Source organism: Heterodontus francisci, chromosome 2 (assembly GCF_036365525.1).
Source record: "Heterodontus francisci isolate sHetFra1 chromosome 2, sHetFra1.hap1, whole genome shotgun sequence".
NCBI classification, from domain to species: domain Eukaryota; kingdom Metazoa; phylum Chordata; class Chondrichthyes; order Heterodontiformes; family Heterodontidae; genus Heterodontus; species Heterodontus francisci.
This window is the reverse complement of record NC_090372.1, coordinates 217,489,600-217,512,091: the sequence shown is the minus strand read 5'-3', so window position 1 is coordinate 217,512,091 and position 22,492 is coordinate 217,489,600. Positions and strand designations below refer to the sequence as shown.

The 22,492-nt window shown below is 46.8% G+C and overlaps 1 protein-coding gene across 4 annotated transcripts in view; it reads right to left on the bottom strand.

Moving 5' to 3' along the window:
• The window catches only part of adck5 (aarF domain containing kinase 5), an 83,058-nt gene extending 60,968 nt beyond the window's left edge, over positions 1-22,090 (bottom strand). For 2 of the 4 annotated variants that reach the window (XM_068015756.1, XM_068015759.1), the window contains exons 1-3: positions 21,969-22,090; positions 9,369-9,472; positions 8,286-8,435 (exon numbers count right to left, since the gene is read on the bottom strand). In XM_068015756.1, the coding sequence (XP_067871857.1) occupies positions 8,286-8,435; positions 9,369-9,472; positions 21,969-21,992 (278 nt within the window). In that variant the 5' untranslated portion in view covers positions 21,993-22,090. Of the gene's footprint in view, positions 1-8,285; positions 8,436-9,368; positions 9,473-9,898; positions 9,973-10,333; positions 10,463-21,968 lie in introns of those variants that run through there. The other 2 variants (XM_068015757.1, XM_068015758.1) reach the window with 2 other exon arrangements.
• Positions 22,091-22,492: the final 402 nt, after the last annotated feature.

Below are 22,492 nucleotides of genomic sequence, written 5' to 3'. Positions count from 1 at the left end.
GGCATCTGTGATGCTGGGGACTTCAGGAGGAGGCCGAGATGGATCATCAACTCGGCACTTCTGGCTGAAGATCGTTGCAAATGCTTCAGCCTTATCTTTCGCACTGATGTGCTGGGCTCCCCTATCATTAAGCATGGGGATATTTGTGGAGCCACCATGGCTGGATGTGGCAGGACTACACAGCTTAGATCTGATCAGTTGGTTATGGGATCGCTTAGCTCTGTCTATCGCATGCTGCTTACGCAGTTTGGCACGCAGATAGTCCTGTGTTGTAGCTTCACCAGGTTGACACTTCATTTTGAGGTACGCCTGGTGCTGCTCCTGGCATGCCCTCCTGCACTCTTCATTGAACCAGGGTTGGTCTCCTGGCTTGATGGTAATGGTGAAGTGGGGGATATGCTGGGCCATGAGGTTACAGATTGTGGTTGAGTACAATTTTGCTGCTCCTGATGGCCCACAGAGCCTCATGGATGCCCAGTTTTGTATTGCTAGATCTGTTCAAAATCTATCCCATTTAGCACGGTGATAGTGCCACACAACATGATGGACGGTATCCTCAATGTGAAGGCGGGACTTCGTCTCCACAAGGACTGTGCGGTGGTCACTCCTACCAATACAGTCATGGACAGAAGCATCTGCAGCAGGCAGATTGGTGAGGACGAGGTCAAGTATGTTTTTGCCTCGTGTTGGTTCCCCCACCACCTGCCGCAGACCCAATCTAGCAGCTATGTCTTTTAGGACTCGGCCAGCTCGGTCAGTAGTGGTGCTACCGAGCCACTCTTAATGATGGACATTGAAGTCCCCCACCCAGAGTACATTTTGTGCCCTTGCCACCCTCAGTGCTTTCTCCAAGTGGTGTTCAACATGGAGGAGTACTGAGGCATCAGCTGAGGGAGGGCAGTAGGTGGTAATCAGTAGGAGGTTACCTTGCCCATGTTTGACCTGAAGCCATGAGACTTCATGGGCTCCGGAGTTGATGTTGAGGACTCCCAGGGCAACTCCCTCCCTACTGTATACCACTGTGCCACCACCTCTGCTGGGTCTGTCCTGCCGGTGGGACAGGACATACCCGGGGATGGTGATGGCAGTGTCTGGGACATTGTCTGTAAGGTATGATTCCGTGAGTATGGCCATGTCAGACTGTTGCTTGACGAGTCTGTGGGACAGCTCTCCCAATTTTGGCACAAGCCCCCAGATGTTAGTAAGGAGGACTTTGCAGGGTCGACAGGGCTGGGTTTGCTGTTGTCGTTTCCAGTGCCTAGGTCGATGCCGGGTGGTCCGTCCGGTTTCATTCCTTTTTATTGACTTTGTAGCGGTTAGGTACAACTGAGTGGCTTGCTAGGCCATTTCAGAGGGCATGTAAGAGTTAACCACATTGCTGTGGGTCTGGAGTCACATGTCGGCCAGACCAGATAAGGACAGCAGATTTCCTTCCCTGAAGGACATTAGTGAACCAGATGGGTTTTTACAACAATCGACAATGGTTCCATGGCCATCATTAGACTAGTTTTTAATTCCAGATTTATTAATTAAATTCAAATTCCACCTTCTGCAGTGGTGAGATTCGAACCCATGTCCCCAGAGAAATACCCTGGGTCTCTGGGTTACAAGTCCAGTGATAATACCATTACGCCATCGCCTACCCCAATTCTGTGCAACTCACTCCTCCGCTGACCCTGGACCCTACCACCACCCCTCCAGAATGTCCGTTTACTTGTGAACAAGGCCCCTGCCATCCATGAGCCCATTGTGGATCACTGTGTTGACAGAAAGCTGACTGAGAGGTGATGACACCTTCCTGCTAAATGAAGCCTTTATGCCTGGCTATATCTTGCACCACTTTCCCAGCCCAAACTATCATGGTGACAGTGTGGCTTTCATCACCAAAATACACCTTGGCCTAAACCCCTACTCCTCGGGCACTTTTTCCTCTTTTCAGCATCTCACCCTGTTCCGCTTTTTCACCTGTCATTTAAAATCCTTGTTCTGTACTGCTGACCCAAGCTCCATAAAAGGTTTCTCAATGAGACATCTTCACTGCTTTCCTCCCTCAGCCATTGCACAGAGCAACTTTGCATTCTCAGTGATTTCAACCTCCATCTCAATTCATAATGCTCTCTCTCCTCTGAGTTCACTACCTTCCTATTCTCCCTTAATCTCTCCCTCCATATAAACTTCTCAATCTATATTCACCTTACCAGCTCATATGGCCTTGATTGTCCCATCGTGTCAATCACAGATAAGGCCAGCACTTTATTGGATCACTCTCCACCCCCATCCCCCTTCCACCACTATTTCTTTCTGTGTCCACCCTGGGAAAAGCTCTCTTCCAATTTAATTACAACTGCACTTTTTGAAATACCAACTGTCTAGCCTTCGGCCCTCCATTCACACAACATTGCGGCAGATTCCGATCTTCAACTTTGATACCCAAGTCCCCACTAAAACAATCACTCTCTCTCACCCTGGCCTTTCCCACGAGTAAGGTCCTCATTTCCACGCCTTAACTCCAAGGGACGCAAACCACATAAAGCACTATCAGGTCCTGCTTTCATCTGCCGAAACTGCTCACTGTTCCGCATTCATCCTGGGATATAGAGATAACCCCCAGCTTCTTTCCCCTACTGCATATTGTATTCTTAAACTCCTCTCACTTGTCTAATCCACCCTCACCTCCAACAAGTGTGAGAAGCTCGTGAACATCACTAAGATCGAGATCATCCGATCAGCTACTCTGCATTTCCCAACCTTACTCTAGCCCCAACCAGGCCAAGTTTACTCTTAAGGTTCTCCCCTCTGCCCTTAGCTTCTTTCTCTAGTTTCTCTCCTATCTCCTCTCATGCTCCCTCTGAGCCTAGTCATGTCAATATGAGACAACAACTTTGAGACAAACTGCTGACCACCCAACTTCCCTTCCTGACTCCCATTGTTAAAGGTTCTCTGTCCTCAGGTACTGTCCCCATCTCATTCAAATCTGTCATCAGCACCCCTCTCCTCAACAACTAACCTCTCTGTCCATCCAACGTTCCTCTCCAAAGTCCTTGAAACTGACGTCACCTCCCAAATCCATGCCCATGTTCCCCAGGATTGCAGGCATGCTTGAATTCTCTCCCCCCAACACCCCCCCCACCCCCCAACACCCCCCCAAAAATCAGGCTTCCACCCCTGCGACAGAAACAAAATGGCTCTTATCAAAGTCATAACTGATATCCCACACGACTGTGACAAAGGGAAGCTATCTCTCCTCGACCTTCTTGATCTGTCCGTAACCCATGTTACAGCTGACCACACCATCCACCTCCTATCCACTGTCATCCAGCTGGGTGGGTCTACTCTTACTGGCTCCATTCTTATCTACCCAGTTGTAGTCAGAAAATCACCTGCATTGGCTTTGCTTCCCATTTCTGCACCATTACCTCTAGTGCCCCCACAAGAATCTATCCTTGACCACATCCCCATTTCCCATCTACATGCTGCCCCTCAGTGACATCAGAAAACACAGCATTAGTTTCCACATGTACGCTGATGACACCCACCTTTACCTCACCATCTTTCTTGACCCCTCCACTGTCTTCAAATCATCAGACAGCTTATCCAATATCCAGTATTAGATTTTTAAAAACATTTTTTTTTGTAAGCAGAAATTTCCTCCAACTAAACATTGGGAAGATCGAAGCCATTGTCTTCGGTTCAGGCCACAAACTCCATTCCATAGTCACCGACTCCATCCCTCTCTCTGGCAACTGTCAGAGGCTGAACCAGACTGTTTGCAACCTTGGTGTCATATGCAGATAAGCTTCTGACCACATATCCACGCTATTGACGAAATTGCCTATTTCCACCTCTGTAACATCGCCCAATTCCACTCTGCCTCAGCTCATCTGCTGCTGAAACCCTCATCTCTGCCTTTGTTACCTCTAGACGACTATTCTAACAGAGCCCTGGCCATCCTCCGACATGCTACCCTCCATAAACTTGAGGACATCCAAAACTCTGCTGCTCATGTGATAATTTGTACCAAGTCCCATTCCCCCACCGCCCCCTGTGCTCGCTGACCTACACTAGCTCCCAGGTAAGCAAAGCCTTGATTTTAAATTTCTCAGCCTAGTTTTCAAATACCTCCATGGCTTTGCCCCTCCCTATCTCTGTAATCTCCCCGAGCCCTACAACCCTCAGAGATATCTGCGTCCCTCTAATTCTGGCCTCTTGAACATCCCTGATTTTAATGTCTCCACCACTGCCAGTTGTGCCTTCAGCTACTGAAGCCGTAAGCTCTGGGATTCCCTCCCTAAACATCACCCCATCTCTTTTCTCCTTTAAGAAGCTCCTTAAAACTAACCTCTTCGACCAAGCTTTTAGTCATCTGCCCTAATATCTCCTTATGTGACTCAGTGTCAAATTTTGTTTGATAACACTCCTGTGAAGCGCCTTACATTTAAAGGCACTACATAAACAGCAGTTGTTTTGTTGTTGATATACTTACCTTGGGGGTGCTTGGTGGTGCAATGAAGGTTCACAGGTCGTACAGCATAGAAACAGGCCCTTCGGCCCACCGCGTCCATGCCGACCATAATGCCTATCTATACTAATCCCACCTGCCTGCATTAATTCCAGATTCCTCTATGCCTTGCTCATTCAAGTATTTGTCCAGATGCCTCTTAAATGTTGCTACTGTTCCTGCCTCCACCACCTCCTCAGGCAGCTCATTCCAGATACCCACTATTCTTTGTGTGAAAAATTTACTCCTTTGATCCCCTTTAAACCTCCTCCCTCTCACCTTAAATCTATGCTCTCTAGTTTTAGTCACCCCTACCATGGGAAACAGACTCTGGCTATCTACCCTATCTATGCCTCTCATAATTTTATATACCTCTATCATGTCCCCTCTCAGCCTCCTTCGCTCCAGGTAAAATAGACCCAGCCTATCCAATCACTCTTTATAACTCAAGCCCTCCAAACCAGGCAACATCCTTGTGAATCTTTTCTGCACCCTCTCTAGCTTAATCACATCTTTCCTGTATTGCGGCGACCAGAACTGTCCACAGTACTCCAAATGCGGCCTAACCAACGTTATGTACAACTGTAACATGACGTCCCAACTCTTGTACTCAACACCTCGGCCGATGAAGGCAAGCATGCCATACGCCTTCTTCACTACCCTGTCGACCTGTGTTGCCACTTTCAGGGAACTATGTACTTGCACCCCAAGGTCTCTCTGCTCAACAACACTCCCCAGGGCCCTGCCATTCACTGTATATGTCCTGCCCTGGTTTAACTTCCCAAAATGCATCACTTCGCATTTGTCTGCATTAAATTCCATTTGCCAATCCCTTGCCCACTTTCCCAGTTTATCTATATCCTGTTGTAACTTTAGACAACCTTCTTCACTGTCCACTAAACCACCAATTTTGGTGTCATCTGCAAACTTACTAATCATGCCCCCTACATTCACATCCAAGTCATTAATATGTATGACAAACAACAGAGGGCCCAGCACCGATCTCTGTGGCATACCACTGGGTCACCGGCCTCCAATCTGAAAAACAACCTTCCACTACCACCGTCTGCCTCCTATCACCAAGCCAATTTTCAATTTTATATCCAACTTGCTAGCTCACCCTGGATTCCATGTGTTTGAACCTTCCGGACCAGCCTACCATGCGGGACCTTGTCAAAGGCCTTGCTAAAGTCAATGTAGACAATGTCCACCGCCCTGCCCTCGTCAATCCTCTCAGTCACCTCCTCAAAAAACTCAATCAAATTCATGAGACATGATTTCCCACGCACAAAGCCATGCTGACTATCCCTAATCAGACCTTGCCTTTCCAAATGCATATAAATCCTGTCTCTCAGAATCCCTTCCAATAACTTTACCACCACTGATGTAAGGCTCACCGGCCTGTAGTTCCCAGGCTTATCCCTGCTGCCCTTCTTAAATAAAGGCACAACATTAGCTATCCTCCAGTCTTCCGGTACCTCACCCGTGGCTAACGATGATACAAAAATCTCTGCCAGGGCCCCAGCAATCTCCTCCCTTGCTTCCCATAGCATCCTTGGATACACCTGGTCAGGCCCTGGGGATTTATCCACCTTAATGCGCTTCAAAACCTCCAAAACCTCCTCCTTTGTAATGTTGATATGCTCCAGGATATCACTGGTCCCTCCCTTGAACTCACTAGCTTCCATGACCTTCTCCACAGTAAATACAGACGAGAAGTATTCATTTAAGACCTCGCCCATTTCCTGTGGCTCCACACATAGATTACCACACTGATCCTTAAGGGGACTTACTCTCTCCCTAGCTACCCTTTTACTCTTAATATGCTTATAGAATCTTTTAGGATTCTCCTTTATCTTATCTGCCGGGGAAATCTCATGGCCCCTTTTCGCCCTCCTAATTTCCTTCTTAAGTGTAGTCCTACATCCCATATACTCCTCAAGGGACTCGCTTGATCCTAGCTCCTTATACCTGACATATGCCTCCTTCTTTGATTGATTGATTCCTGAGATGAGGGCTTTCCTTTGAGGAGAGATTGAGTAGAATGGGCCTATACTCTTTGGAGTTTAGAACAGTGAGAGTTGATCTTATTGAAACATAAAATTCTTAGAGGGCTTGCAGGGTAAATGCTGAGGGGTCATTTCCCTTGGACAGAGTGTCTACAACAGGGGTCATAGTCTCAGGATAAGGGTGGGCTATTTAGGACTGAGATGAGGAGAAATTTCTTCACTCAGAGGGTTATGAATCTTTGGAACTGTTTACCTCAGCGAGCTCTGAATGCTCAGTTGTTAAGTACATTCAAGAGTGAAACAGGGTGGGAAAGTGGAGTTATTGAAAAAGATCAGTCATGATCTTATTGAAAAGCAGAGGGAATGTATGGTCTACTCCTGTTCCTATTTCCTGTTCTCACATTAACAATTAACCTGATTCATTCATAGTTACTTGTGGAGCCTTGCATCATGGGGCAGGGTGAGGAAACAGAAGTGAGATGAAAAAACCCAAACTGAGTATTGCTTCCACACAGTATAGAATCAACACAGGTTAAATATACTTATGAACAGGAGCATGTGTAATCTCTCAGTATATAAATGCACTGCACAAGGAGGACCAAACCTGATCTGTGCCTTGTCAGCTTAACTACTGGCCTGAATCACAATGTTCCCTGTATTCAAACAGCATGAAAACGTTATGTTTTGGCTTTGGAATGAGGGATGTTGCTTGGACAGGGTTCTGGGGAGCAGCCACCACTCCCCAAAGCCAGTCCACCAGCTACAAGGCACAAGTCAGGAGTATGATGGAATACTCTCCACTTACCTCAATGAGTGTAGCTCCAAAATAGTCAGGACAAAGCAGCCTGCTTGATCGGCACCCCATCCACTACCTTAATCATTCACTTCCTCAACCACCGACACACAATGGCAGCAGAGTGTACCATCTACAAGATGCACTGCAGCAACTCACCAAGGCTGTTTCAACAGCATCTTCCAAACCCGCAACCTCTACCGCCTAGAAGAACAAGGGCAGCCTGTGGGTTCCCTTCCAAGTCACATACCACCATAACTTGAATCGCTATTCCTTCGCTGGCGCTGGGTCAAAATCCTGGAACTCCCTCCCAAACAGTACGATGTGTACCTACCGGCCCTTTTTTTTCTGTTCATTCGTGGAATATGGGCATCACTGCCGAGGCCAGCATTTATTGTCCATCCCTAATTGCCCTTGAGAAGGTAGTGGTGAGCTGCCTTCTTAAACCGCTGCAGTCCCAGAGTGTAGGTACATCCACAATGCTGTTATGGAGAGAGTTCCAGGATTTTGACCCAGTGACAGTGAAGGAACGGCGATATAGCTCCAAGTCAGGATGGTGTGTGGCTTGGAAGGGAACTTGTAGGTGGTGATGTTCCCATGCATCTGCTGCCCTTGTCCTTCTAGGTGGAAGAGGTCACAGGTTTGGAAGGTGCGATTAAAGGAGCCCCAGTGCGTTGCTGCAGTGGATCTTGTAGATGGTACACACAGCTGCCACTATGTGTTAATGGAGGGAATGAATGCTGAAGGTAGTGGATGGGGTGCCAGTCAAGCAGGCTGCTTTGCCCTGGATGGTGTCGAGCTTCTGAAGCAGTTCGATAAGGTGACCCATTGCCACCTTCTCAAGGGCAACTGGGGATGGAATGTGCAACAAATGCTGGCTTTGCCAGCGCACTCACCTCCCATGAACAATTAAAAAACCATACCCCAGATAGAATTGGGGTCTTCAGGAAAACAAACAACGAAAGGGAAACAACACATTATTCACCTGTAGAAGCGACTAATACCTTCGACCAGAAGCCTCATCCTCCTGCGGTCACGGGAATCCGACAAGCTAAATACGGCACCAACAGCCAGCGGGACACCAAACACTGCCCCAAGGAGTAACTTTTTATATAGGCCTCGTCGGCGAACATAGCTGTAAAGGGACAGAAACAAGGTCAGACTTTATCATTGTATAACCTAAACTTCATAACAAAGCCTCTACTAAATTGTTGCCTTTTTTTTTTAAAGCTTGTGATACAGCGCAACTTCGTAAGTTCCTGATTTCGGTTATGTTGATCCATTTCCCAGTGGCCTGACATATAGAGGGAAGGAAAAGATAGATAACACATCATCCTTTCAACCACAGCAGTGTCAGGGAGGTTGGAAATAGTATAGAAATCAAAATGAACACGTGGGTTCATGCAGCGTTGCTGATGTACTCTTAGGTCTGGGACACAGCTGTGATGATCAGCTGTCAATAAGGCCTGTGCCTTTAAGACTGCTAGGTAACTGAAGCTACTTATAAACAGGCAAGGCCAAACCAGCCCAACTAGTCAGCAATTCTGACAACTGTATCCAGCCCCATTCCAAGTCTCACTCACCCATCATTCATATCCCTGTCGACCACCATTGGCTCCCAATGCACTGAATCCAAAAGACTCGCCCTCATTTCCAAACTACCCATGGAAAACTTTCTTACTTCTTCCAGCCTTGGGTCCAATTAAGCCCTTCCAAAAATATGAATAATTAAGACTCAATTTTGATCAGCATGGCTGAACTGGAGAACAATTTTCCAGATTTATTTTTCCCTAATTGGCCTCGGGTTTTTAAACCTGGTTTCTTAGACTCTTGTAGATTACACAGCTCCGGGAAGGTAAGGAGTCTCGTCATTGGGATGCACAAGGCTGGATGGACCAGTTGGTATTTTCTTGCCTGAGATTTTCCTACTTTTAACGTGTTGGTCAGATAATTCGGTGAAAACACAAATGCTGAAGCAGTTGGTAAGGTTCAAGCCACAGCAACCTGTTTCTAGCAAGATAACAAGTCCGCCTTTGAAAGAAAGTGCAAGCTGCCTTGTGTAACATACCTCATGGGCTGGGAGCTAAGCTGTCGCCTGAAGATTGCAGAGGGTATCAATGGCACTTGCCTCGTCCCCTGCAGTAAAGTCCAGTGATGTCTACACAGCCACATCTAACAAAATATAAAAATAAATTAGAACGCAAGAAATATGAGTTGATAAGAAACAAACGATCAAAATCATTTGATAGTACTTACTTACATATAGTTTAGGGTTGTTCAAAGTGATAATTTCATCTAGGGTTTACTTACAACTGCTCTCCAAGAGCTAGGAGACACAATAGACCAAGCCAGTTACCAAATGCCTCCACTGCTTCCCCCAAACTATTATAAAGACTGAGTCAGCAGGTTGTGGCTTCAAGTCCTGCTGCAGACTTAAGCACATAATCTAGGCTGACACATTAAACTGAAGGCAACATGTGCTCTCTCAGGTGCATGTGAACGATCCCAGAGACAGTATTTCTTACAAGAGCAGAGGAGTTCTTCCCGGTATCCTGGCCGCTAAATTATCCCTCAACCAACATCACTAAAACAGATTACCTGGTCATTATCATATTGCTATTTGTGGGACCTTGCTGTGCCCAAAACGGCAGCTACATTTCCAACATTACAACAGTGACGACACTTCAAAAGTACGTCACTGGCTGCAAAGCACTTTGGGATGTCCTGAGGTTGTGAAAGGCACTAAACAAATATGTCTTTAATAAGTAAACCCAGCAGCAAGACCTGGCAGTGAGAGGGAAACATTTCTACCCTTTGACAATAATCAGTAAAACAGAAGCAGAGACCTGATTTATGATCAGCCCTACTGCTTAGAACTTGTGAATTCTGAGGGGTTTTACATTCAATCGTGTGGTCGCAATTCAGTCACATCTCACTGGTACTGGCTGTTCCCACACCTTCCACAGTTCTCGTCAACGTCAACTACAAACTAACAGGTTTAACTTACATTCCACTGAGATTGTCTTTGCTTACCAAACCTTCTGGTGAGTGAAATTATCTGTCAACTACTCATTCAGGAAGCGGCTATTGGTGCTGTACAACTTGATCCATTTGCACAGAGGGGCAATTTTTACAGCCCTGGGTCCAGGCTCCTTGCTTACAACTTTAATACCCCTACCCACCATACTCTGACCCTATTACGTCCCAGGGCTCTTGTTCTGCCGTGAGTTTTAGGAACAGTATCTCTGTCTCTGGGTTATCTGCAACGCCTTTGGACTGAGTGCTCAGTTCAGTGATAAAAACAGAAACTGCTAGAAACAAACAGTCAGTAGGTCAGGCAGCAGCTGTGGAAGAGAAAGGTCAATGCTTTCAGGTCCTTTGGGTTCTAACTAAGGGTCAGGAGACATGAAACGTTAACACTACCTCCCTCCCTCCACAAATTCTGCCTGAACTGTGCTTCCAGTGTTTTGGGGTTTTATTGCAGTATGTACCAGATACAAGATGCACTGCAGCAACTTGTCAAGGCTTCTTCAATAACACACTTATAGGAAACAGTAGCATAGTGGTTATATTACTAGACTAGTAATCCAGGGATGTGGATTAATAATCCAGAGATGAGTTCAAATCCCACCACAGAAGTTGGGGAATTTAAATTGAGTGCATTAATAAGTCTGGAGTAAAAAGCTAGTCTCACTAATGGTGACTTTGTAACTAAAATAAAAGCAAAATACTGCGGATGCTGGAAATCTGAAATAAAAACAAGAAATGCTGGAACCACTCAGCAGGTCTGGCAGCATCTGTGGAAAGAGAAGTAGAGTTAACGTTTCGGGTCAGTGACCTGAAATGTTAACTCTGCTTCTCTTTCCACAGATGCTGCCAGACCTGCTGAGTAGTTCCAGCATTTCGTGACTTTGTAACTATTGGATTGTTGTAAAGCCCGATTTGGTTCACTAATGTCTTCAGGGAAGGAAATCTGCTGTCCTTACTTGGTCGGGCCTACATGTGACTCTCGACCCACAACAATGTGGTTGACTCTTAATTGCTCTCTGAAATGGCCTAGCAAGCCACTCAGTTAAAGGCAGTAAATGCTGGCTTTGCCAGCAACCCCCACATCCCATGAGTGAATTTTAAAAAAATTTCCAAACCCACAACTCCACCACCTAGCACAACAAGGGCAGCAGGTGCATGGGAACACCATCGGCTCCTAGCTCTCTTTCAAGTCATACACCATCCTGATTTGGAAATATATTGCATTGTCGCTGGGTCAAAATCCTGCAAGCCCCAACCTGAGGGAGTACCTTCACCACACAGACTGCTGCAGTTCAATAATGTGGCGACTCACCATCAAATTGAGGGTAACTAGGGTTGGGTGATAAATGGCAGCCTTGCCAGTGCCACATCAGTTTCCTTTTCCTAACTTCTGTAACTTTGGACTTCAGTTATATCTTCATGGCTTTTACAATATTGGGTTGCTGGTGTTGGATCAGTCAGTGCCTTGGGAAAGTGGAAGAGTAAATGGGTTTATGCTTTGCTGGGGGGACAGGAGGAAAGCGAACTTTCGTTATAACACAGTGCTAGTAGGGGAGCTGCACCCTCTCTGTTGACCTGTTCAGAGCTGAAGGGCCCACTGTATAGTACCAGTCATTTCTGCTTCAGTTTCAAACCTGGCCCCCAGCTTTTCTGTGTTTCTCATCTCTCTCCTCCTTGGACCCCTCACTTCCTTTGCTTTTCGTAGGTCCCTTCTTTCTTTAACGTCTTTGACTTCCTTAAATACTTCTACTAAATGAGAAACTACTATTACTATCTGAGAGGACCTGCTGTATTATGTCACTGACATATCCTCTCCGTTTTTTCTGGTTAGGAACATAGGAACAGAAGTAAGCTATTTAAATCCTCAGGCTTGTTCCACCAATCAATGTGATCATGGCTGATCTAGGACACAACTCCATATACCCGCCTTTACCCCATATTCCTTAATAGCTTTGGCCAAGAAAAAACGTCTCCATCTCAGTTTTAAAATTCACAATTAATTTTGCGTCAATTGCAATTTGTGGAAGAGAGTTTTAAATTTTTACCACCCATTGCGTGAAGTGTTCCCTAACTTCGCGCCTGAAAGGTCTGGCTCAAATTTTTCAGTCCACCGTTAGGCTCATTCACCCTTTGCTTTTCCAATCCTGAGGAATGATATGAATCTGAAACCTTGATTGTGTTCACTCCACGGGTGCTGATTTATGCACTGTGAGATTTGGTCTCTGAATTTTTGTTTCAGATTTCCAGTGTTATGTGGGATGGTTCAGTGACAATGGGTCATCAACTCATCGAGAGAGTGAGGAGAGGGGTCAGGAGAATTTCTTTTATGCAGAGGACTGTTGGAGCAAGGAATGTTTTGCAACAGAGCATAACCATTGCATATTTTCAGAGCAAGTGGATAAAATTTGATACAGTGCTATGGGGAGAGGGGAGAGGGCAGGGCAGTGGGATTAGTTTTAGATTGATGCAGGACTATGTGAAGAGTGTCAGGCAGACAGATCAGTTTTGAAAAGGCTCCAGCAAAGAGCTGACACAGACACAATGGGTTAAATTGTCTCCTTTGGTGCTGTAAATTAATAGTTATTTCCAAACAAAAATAAGCTGAGACTTTAATTCTATGGAAGAGAAGGTGTGTCTGGGTGGGGAGGGGGTGGGGGAGAGATAAATTACTTAGCACCAGACCAGAAACAAGCCAATGGCGAGGTTCCTCCTTATTCCCTGATATCAACAGATTAGAGCAGCTATTTATAGATGTTCTTTAGCAACAGTCTGAACTATGCTGGGCAGTCAGGGCCAAGGTACAGCCTGGTGTGATTGCATAGGACGGTAGGGCGAAGGTGAAGGAAAAATTAGCTTTACTTTGTTTGTGGTGTCAGTGGTAGCCGGGGGTGGGGGGAGGGGGTTGCAGTGGAGGGAAGAAGGTCCCCATGTTGATGGTAGTGTGTGTGGCAGGGTGTAGGAAAGGTAGGCCTCTATATTTCTAACAGCGCTGATAACTATATTGCTAGGAACAAGCGAGTGAGCTAGCTAGAAATGTAACAATGGATAGCAAGAGTTTCCACAGGTATTTAAAAGGAAAAGAGTAAGTAAAGTGAGTGTTTGTCCTCTAGAGAGTGAGAATGGGGAGTTAATAGTAGATAATAAGGAAAATGGCAGGTGCAATGAACAAATATCTTGCTTCTGTCTTCACTACAGAGGATTCAAAAAACATTCCAGCAATAGCTGCAAATCAGGAGGTGGAAGGAAGAGAGGAACTTGGTGAAATTACAATCACCAGGGAAGTGGTACTGACCAAACTGCTGGAGCTGCGAGCGGACAAGTCCCCAGGTCCTGATGGACTTCATTCTAGGGTTTCAAAAGAGATTGCTAATGAGATAGTAGATGCATTGGTGTTAATTTTCAAAATTCGCTGGATTCTGGAAAGGTTCTATCAGACTGGAAAGTAGCAAATATAACCCCTCTATTCAAGAAGTGGGGGAGGCTGAAAACAGGTAACTATTGGCCAGTTAGCTTGACATCGGTTGTAGGGAAGGTGTTAGAATCGATCATTAAGGAGGTTATAGCTGGGCACTTAGAAAAACTCAAGGTAATCTGGATTTGTGAAAGGGAAAATTTCTGACCAATTTGTTGGAGTTCTTTGAAGGAGTAACATGTGCTGCGGATAAAGGGAATCCCATTGACGTTCTGTACTTGGATTTCCAGGAGGCATCTGACAATGTGCCACATAAAAGGTTATTACGCAAAGTAGCAGCTTATTTAACGTTTGCATGAATAGAAGATTGAAATAAAAACAAGAAATGCTGGAAATACTCAGCAGGTCTGGCAGCATTTGTGGAGAGAGAAGCAGAGTTAATGTTTCAGGTCTGTGACCCTTCATCATCTGACGAAAGGTCACTGATCTGAAACATTAACTCTGCTTCTCTCTCCACAGATGCTGCCAGACCTGAGTATTTCCAGCATTTCTTGTTTTTATTTCAGATTTCCAGCATCTGCAGTACTTTTCTTTTATTATTATGGATAGAAGATTGGCTGGCTGGCAGAAAGCAGAGAGTATGCATAAATGGGTCCTTTTCTGACTGGCAGGATGCGACGAATGGAGTCCCACAGGGGTCTGTGCTGGGGCCTCAACTTTTTACAATTTATATCAATGACTTAGATGAGGGGAGTGATGGCATGGTTGCTAAATTTGCAGATGACACAAAGATAGGTAGGAAAGTATGTTGTGAAGAGGACATAGGAGGTTGCAGACCAACATAGACAGGTTCAGTGAGTGGACAAAAATCTGGCAGATGGAGTGTAATGTGGGAAAATGTGAAGTTGTTCACTTTGGCAGGAAGAATAAAAAAGCAGACTATTACTTAAACGGAGAGCGAATGCAGAATTCTGAAGTGCAGAGGGATCTAGGTGTTCTAGTGCATGAGTAACAAAAGGTACAGCAAGTAATAAAGGCGGCTAATGGAATGTTATCCTTTATTATCAGAGGAATTGAAAATAAAAGTAAGGATATTATGCTTCAGCTATAAAGGGCATTGGTGAGACCACATCTCGAATACTGTGTGCAGTTTTGGTCTCCTTATTTAAGGAAGGATGTAAATGTGTTGGAGGCGGTTCAGAGGAGGTTTACTCGATTGATAACTGGAATGAGCGGGTTGTCTTATGAGGAAAGGGCGGACAGACTGGGATAAAAACAAGAAATGCTGGAATCACTCAGCAGGTCTGGCAGCATCTGTGGAAAGAGAAGCAGAGTTAACGTTTCGGGTCAGTGACCCTTCTTCGGAACTCCGGAACAGACTGGGCTTGTTTTCACTGGAGTTCAGAAGAGTGAGGGGAGACTTGATTGAGATATATAATATCCTGAACGGTCTTGACAAGGTGGATGTGGAAAAGATGTTTCCTATTCTGGGTGATCCCAGAACTAGGGGGCAATGTTTTAAAATTAGGAGTCGCCCTTTTAGGATAGAGATGAGGAGGATCTTTTTCGCTCAGAAGGTTGTGCGACTTTGGGACTCTCTACTTCAGAAGATGCTGGAGACGGGGTCATTGAATATTTTTAAGGCGGAGGTAGATAGATTCGTTACGCAAGGGAATCAAAGGTTATTGGGGGTAGATGGGAGTGTGGAATTCGAAACACAAACAGATCAGCCATGATCTATTTGAGGGCGGCACAGTGGCGCAGTAGTTAGCAGCGCAGCCTCACAGCTCCAGTGACCCGGGTTCAGTTCTGGGTACTGCCTGTGCAGAGTTTGCAAGTTCTCCCTGTGTCTGCGTGGGTTTCCGCCGGGTGCTCCGGTTTCCTCCCACCTCCGAAGACTTGCAGGTTGACAGGTAAATTGGCCATTGTAAATTGCCCCTAGTGTAGGTAGGTGGTAGGAGAATGGTGGGGATGTGGTAGAGAATATGGGGTTAATGTAGGATTAGTATAAATGGGTGGTTGTTGGTCGGCACAGACTCGGTGGGCCGAAGGGCCTGTTTCAGTGCTGTATCTCTAAATAAATTTTTTTTAAATATTGAATGGCGGAGCAGGCTCGAGGGTCCGAGTGGCCTACTTCTGCTCCTAATTCGTATGTTTGTAAGTGAGTTAGCAGATACAGAAACAAGATAATTAAACTATAGTATGCACCGTCAGGGCAAGATTAGTGACCAGACAAACCAAACAGCCAGCAAAAGATGCAGTATCATACTGATCGGCATTGATATATAATCAAGAGAAGAAAAAGCTTGAATTTATGGAGTGTCTCAGGATATCCCAAATATTTTTACAGCCATTGAAGTACTTTTGAAGAGTAGTCCCTGTTGCGATGCAACAAAACACTCAATCTACCCGGCAATGTGATAAATGGCCCAGGTATGGCTTGTGCACAAAAAACAGGACAAATCCAACACAGCCAATTACCGCCCCATCAGTCTACTCCCGATCATCAGCAAAGTGATGGAAGGTATCATCGACAATGCTATCAAGCAGTACTTACTCAACCATAACCTGCTCACTGATGCATAGTTTGGGTTCCACCAGGGCCACTCAGCTCTTGACCTCATTACAGCCTTGGTCCAAACATCAAGGCAGCATTTGACCAAGTATTGCATCAAGGAGTCCTAGCAAAACTGGAGTCAATGGGAACCACAGGAAAAACTCTCTGCTGGTTGGAGTCATACCTGGCACAAAGGAAGATGGCCGTGGTTGTTGGACGTCAATCATCTCAGTCCCAGGGCATCACTGCAGGAGTTCCTCAGGGTAGTGTCCGAGGCCCAACCATCTTCAGCTGCTTCATCAATGACCTTCCCTCCATAAGATCAGAAGTGGATATGTTCACTGATGATTGCACAATGTTCAGCACCATTCGCGACTCCTCAGATACTGAAGCAGTCCATATCCATATGCAGGAAAACCCGAACAACATCTCAGCTTGGGTTGATAATTGGCAAGTAACATTCCTGCTACACAAGCTCCAGGCAATGACCATCTCAAACAGGAGGTAAGAAACCATTTCCCCCTGATTCCCATTGACTCCATCAGTAAATCACCCATGATCAACATCCTGGAGATTACCATTGAACAGAAACTGAACTGGACCAGCCCCAGCCACATAAATGCTATGGCTACAAGAGCAGGTCAGAGGCTAGGAATCCTGCGACGAGTAACTCACCTCCTGACTCCCCAAAGCCTGTCCACCATCTACAAGGAACAAGCCAGGAGTGTGATGGAATACTCTCCACTTGCCTGGATGGGTGCAGCTCCAAGAACACACAAGAAACTCAGCACCATCCAGGACAAAGCAGCCTGCTTAATAGGCACCCCATCCACCACCGACGCACAGTGGCAGCAGTGTGTACCATCTACAAGATGCACTGCAGCAATGCACCAAGGCTCCTTCAACAGCACCTTCCAAACCCATGACCTCTACCACCCAAAAGGACAAGGGCAGCTGATGCATGGAAACACCACCACCTGCAAAGTTTCCCTCCAAGTCACACACCATCCCGACTTGGAACTACATCGCCGTTCCTTCACTGTCGCTGGGTCAAAATCCTGGAACTCCCTTCCTAATAGCACTGTTGGTGTACCTACACCTCAAGGACTACAGCAGTTCAAGAAGGCAGCTCACCACCACCTTCTCAAGGACAATTAGGGATGGGCAATAAATTCTGGCCTGGCCAGCGATGCCCACATCCCTCAAACGAATAAAAAAAAAGAAACGCAGCAGCCAATTGGTCCACAGTGAGGTCCAACAAACATCAAGGCGGTAAATGATCCAATAATCTTATTTCAGTGATGTTGGTTGGGGCTAAATATTGGCCCAGACACCAGGGAGACCTCCCCTGTTCTTCATTGCATTTTTTAAAATTCATTCATGGAATGTGAGCATCACTGGATATGCTCATGCATATCCTGGAACTGGCAGAGGCTCAAAGATGTCACCTCGACTGTCTAGTATGATGCACACAGACCCAGAATGAGGAAACAGAGAAAATGTTGGGAGTCTTACTCCAACTGACTTTCTTCTCTCCCTCACCTGCAGGCACTAAGTTAAAAATGGGTCATTGTCAGCTGGAAGGAAGAACGAACCAGTCTAATAAAAATCTTCTGGATATAGCCACAACCTGGAGACCTATTGTCAGGAACAAGACCCGATTCTTTGCCCACCACTAGGCAGAGAGTGCGCAAAATGTTTCACAAGAATTTTTCTTCACCTGTCTTCCTCAGAAATGGAGGCACAAGCAAAGAATTCAACTTCAAGACACACCCAAATCATTAAACCCAGTTGGCAATCACTGACTTTCAAACACCAGCTGCTGAAAAGATCCTGCCATTAAGGAGAAATAATGTTTAAGGATCAGTGCATTTTTGTTATCCCTAAATGACAGCACAGGGGGTCCAACAAAACAAACTGCCTTCACCAGTTGAGCAGTCAGGAGATGTGAGGGTAAGCTGGTGCTAGGCATAAATACTGTGATTTGCACAGTGCCAACTATCAGTGACAGACCTGAAATCATAACACTCTCAGTTAGCGTAGCTATTGCTGCTTGGACAAGTTTCTGGAGGTTTCATCAAAAGATCTCCCACCTTCAACCATCCCTTGGCCACACTGGTGACCTGTCCATCTATACAGTGCACCACTTTCCCATGACCACTGGAAAGCAAACACACTCTTTATTACCCATCTTGACTGTCTGACCAACAATCTTGTTCTCCTTTTTCAATTTCTTTTTTTAAAGCCTAATGAACAAAAATATTGGAGAAGGAAATGAAAGAAAAACATTATTTTTTATATGTCAGTACAGTTTTTCTCCTGGGTTGCTACCAGCAGTGTCCTGGAGATGAATTTTCAATTCCTAGAGACTTGAGGGCAAACTGGAGGGTTGTTAACCCGAGCCTCACTATTCCATTTTAGATTTCAAAGTGCAGCTTGAAAACAAAACTCAAGCTTGTTTTATGTGTAAGGATAAGCACATGAAATTCTCCTGCCAATAACTGTGAAAAGCACCCAGTAGCAGATGTGGAAATTTGAATTAAGCCTGGGGGAAGAGCACGATTGAAAGAGAAAGCAAATTTAAGGTAATGAATTTAAAATGTCACAGGAGGCATACCACACAAGATTAAAACACAGAAGAAAAGAAAAAAAACACTCATTTACATCACGCCTTTCATGACCTTCAGACATCCCAAAGCACTATACAGCCAATTACGTACTTTTGAAGTGTAGACATTGTTTTATTCAGAAACATGGCATCCAGATTGCACATGGCAAGATCTTACAAACGATGATGAGATACACGACCAGCTGAGGGATAAATATTGGCCAGGACACTGGGAGAAGTCTCACATTCTTCTGATAGCGCTTTGGGAATTTTTTCAAAATGTGATCATGGGATGTAAGCATCACAGGCAAGGCCAGCACTTATTGCCCAACCCTAACTGCCCTTGAGGTGGTGGTAGTGAACCACCTTCTTGAATCATGGTTAGGTACACCCACGGTGCTGTTAAGAACTTTGACTCAGCAACAGTGAAGGATGGTGTGTGATGTGGAGGGGAACTTACAGGTGGTGGCGCTCCCATGCACCTACTACCATTACTATTCCAAGTGGTAGAGGTCATGGGTTTGGAAGGTGCTGTCGAAGGAGCCTTGGCAAGTTCCTGCAACACATCTTGTAAATGGTACACATTGCTGCCACTGTGCACTGGTGGTGGAGGGAGTGAATGTTTCAGGTGGTGAATGGTGTCAATCAAGTGGTCTGCTTTGTCCTTTCACCTAAGAGAGCAGACAGGGCCTTGGTTTAACATCTCATCCAAACTGAGACACCTTCAACAGTGCAGAGCACCCTCTGTACTACACTGGAGTGTCAGCCTGGATTTTGTACTCAAATCTCTACAATGGGGCTTGAACTGATAACCAGCTGAATTAGAGGAGAGTGACAACACTCCAAAAATACTTAATTGGCTGTAAAGTGCTTTGGGACATCATAAAACGTGATACATAATACTTTAATAAAAACAAGAAATGCTGGAAACACTCAGCATCTGTGGAAAGAGAAGCAGAGTTAACGTTTCGGGTCAGTGACCCTTCTAGTACTTTTCTCTTTTCAAACTTGCATGGGTGGAAGGTGTCGGAAATAGAAGACTGCCTATTAGGAAAGCTCTATCAGAAATGCGCATGTGGATGTTGACTGGATGAAGCTCATCTGTGGTCCCTCTTTCACTCCCCAACCACAAACAAACAACAACAGAAAAATTAGAGGACTAAATTTCTTCACTTACAGGAACTGTTGTAGAATCAACAAGGGTTACAATGAAAAAAAGACAAGGTGAAACATTTCAAACAGCAAACGAAATATCAGGAGGACACTGTGCCCCTATCGCAGTCAGGGTGCTGCTGGCACCGTGCCCCTATCACAGTCAGGGTGCTGCCGGCACCGTGCCCCTATCACAGTCAGGTAATTGCAGTCAGGGTGCTGCCGGCACCGTGCCCCTGCAGTCAGGGTGCTGCTGGCACCGTGCCCCTAAAAAGTCAGGGTGCTGCTGGCACCGTGCCCCTAAAAAGTCAGGGTGCTGCTGGCACCGAGCCCCTAAAAAGTCAGGGTGCTGCCGGCACCGTGCCCCTATTGCAGTCAGGTTATTGCAGTCAGGGTGCTGCTGGCACTGTGCCCCTAAAAAGTCAGGGTGCTGCCGGCACCGTGCCCCTGCAGTCAGGGTGCTGCTGGCACCGTGCCCCTAATGCAGTCAGGGTGCTGCCGGCACCGTGCCCCTAATGCAGTCAGGGTGCTGCTGGCACCGTGCCCCTAATGCAGTCAGGGTGCTGCCAGCACCGTGCCCCTAATGCAGTCAGGGTGCTGCCAGCACCGTGCCCCTAATGCAGTCAGGGTGCTGCCAGCACCGTGCCCCTAATGCAGTCAGGGTGCTGCCAGCACCGTGCCCCTAATGCAGTCAGGGTGCTGCCGGCACCGTGCCCCTATTGCAGTCAGGTTATCGCAGTCAGGGTGCTGCCGGCACCGTGCCCCTATTGCAGTCAGGTTATTGCAGTCAGGGTGCTGCTGGCACTGTGCCCCTAAAACGTCAGGGTGCTGCCGGCACCGTGCCCCTGCAGTCAGGGTGCTGCTGGCACCGTGCCCCTAATGCAGTCAGGGTGCTGCTGGCACTGTGCCCCTAAAAAGTCAGGGTGCTGCTAGCACCGTGCCCCTGCAGTCAGGCTGCTGCTGGCACCGTGCCCCTATCGCAGTTAGGGTGCTGCTGGCACCTTGCCCCTATCGCAGTTAGGGTGCTGCTGGCACCGTGCCCCTAATGCAGTCAGGGTGCTGCTGACACGTGCCCCTATCGCAGTCAGGGTGCTGCTGGCACCGTGCCCCTTCAGTCAGGGTGCTGCTGGCACTGTGCCCCTAATGCAGTCAGGGTGCTGCTGGCACCGTGCCCCTAATGTAGTCAGGGTGCTGCTGGCACCGTGCCCCTAATGCAGTCAGGATGCTGCTGACACCTTGCCCCTGCAGTTAGGGTGCTGCTGGCACCATGCCCCTAATGCAGTCAGGGTGCTGCTGACACCTTGCCCCTGCAGTCAGGGTGCTGCTGGCACCGTGCCCCTAATGCAGTCAGGGTGCTGCTGACACCTTGCCCCTAATGCAGTCAGGGTGCTGCTGGCACCATGCCCCTAATGCAGTCAGGGTGCTGCTGGCACCGTGCCCCTAATGCAGTCAGGGTGCTGCTGACACCTTGCCCCTAATGCAGTCAGGGTGCTGCTGACACCTTGCCCCTAATGCAGTCAGGGTGCTGCTGACACCTTGCCCCTGCAGTCAGGGTGCTGCTGGCACCATGCCCCTAATGCAGTCAGGGTGCTGCTGACACCTTGCCCCTGCAGTCAGGGTGCTGCTGGCACCATGCCCCTAATGCAGTCAGGGTGCTGCTGGCACCATGCCCCTAATGCAGTCAGGGTGCTGCTGACACCATGCCCCTAATGCAGTCAGGGTGCTGCTGACACCTTGCCCCTGCAGTACCCCAGTATGGCCACCACGGTGCCCTCTGTACTGTGCCGACTCTAACCCGCTCTGCAGTCAGTGCTTCTGAGTTTGCGGCCTGTGTCCCCTTGTCCTCCCATTAAACCAATGTCCAGTGAAAAAACAGCCGCTGCAGATTTTGTTCAGTGACTCCCTTTACCTTGAACAATACCTCCCTCGCCATAGTTGCTGCCTCTTTCTGCCTTGTGTCTCTGTGTCACCACCCGCGTCCTCTTCTTCTTTCAACCACCTCCTCTCACCTCGTAGCAACCACTTGCCGACGCAGAGCCTTACGTGATTGCATCATCACGCTCACATCACGTGAGTACTGGTGCCGCCCCGCTGCTTTCTGGGTATTGTGGTTTTTCTCTCACGTTCACCAGCCATTGGCTTCTCTCCAATTCATTTCAGTGTCTTTCCAAGTTTCATTCAGGATTTCTGAGAATTCAAAGAGTAATAAATGTTTGTAATATAAACTACCAATCTAATAGAATAGAAATCATTTCTAATGAAATTCCTTTAAAAGTAGAAAAGCCTTCATAGGAAAAAACTGCTAAGGAACTCTGGATGGTGCCAGAGAACTGGAGAATTGCAAACGTTACACCCTTGTTCAAAAAGCCCAGCAACTGCAGGCCAGTCAGTTCAATTTTGGTGGTGGGGAAACTTCTAGAAACAATAATGCAG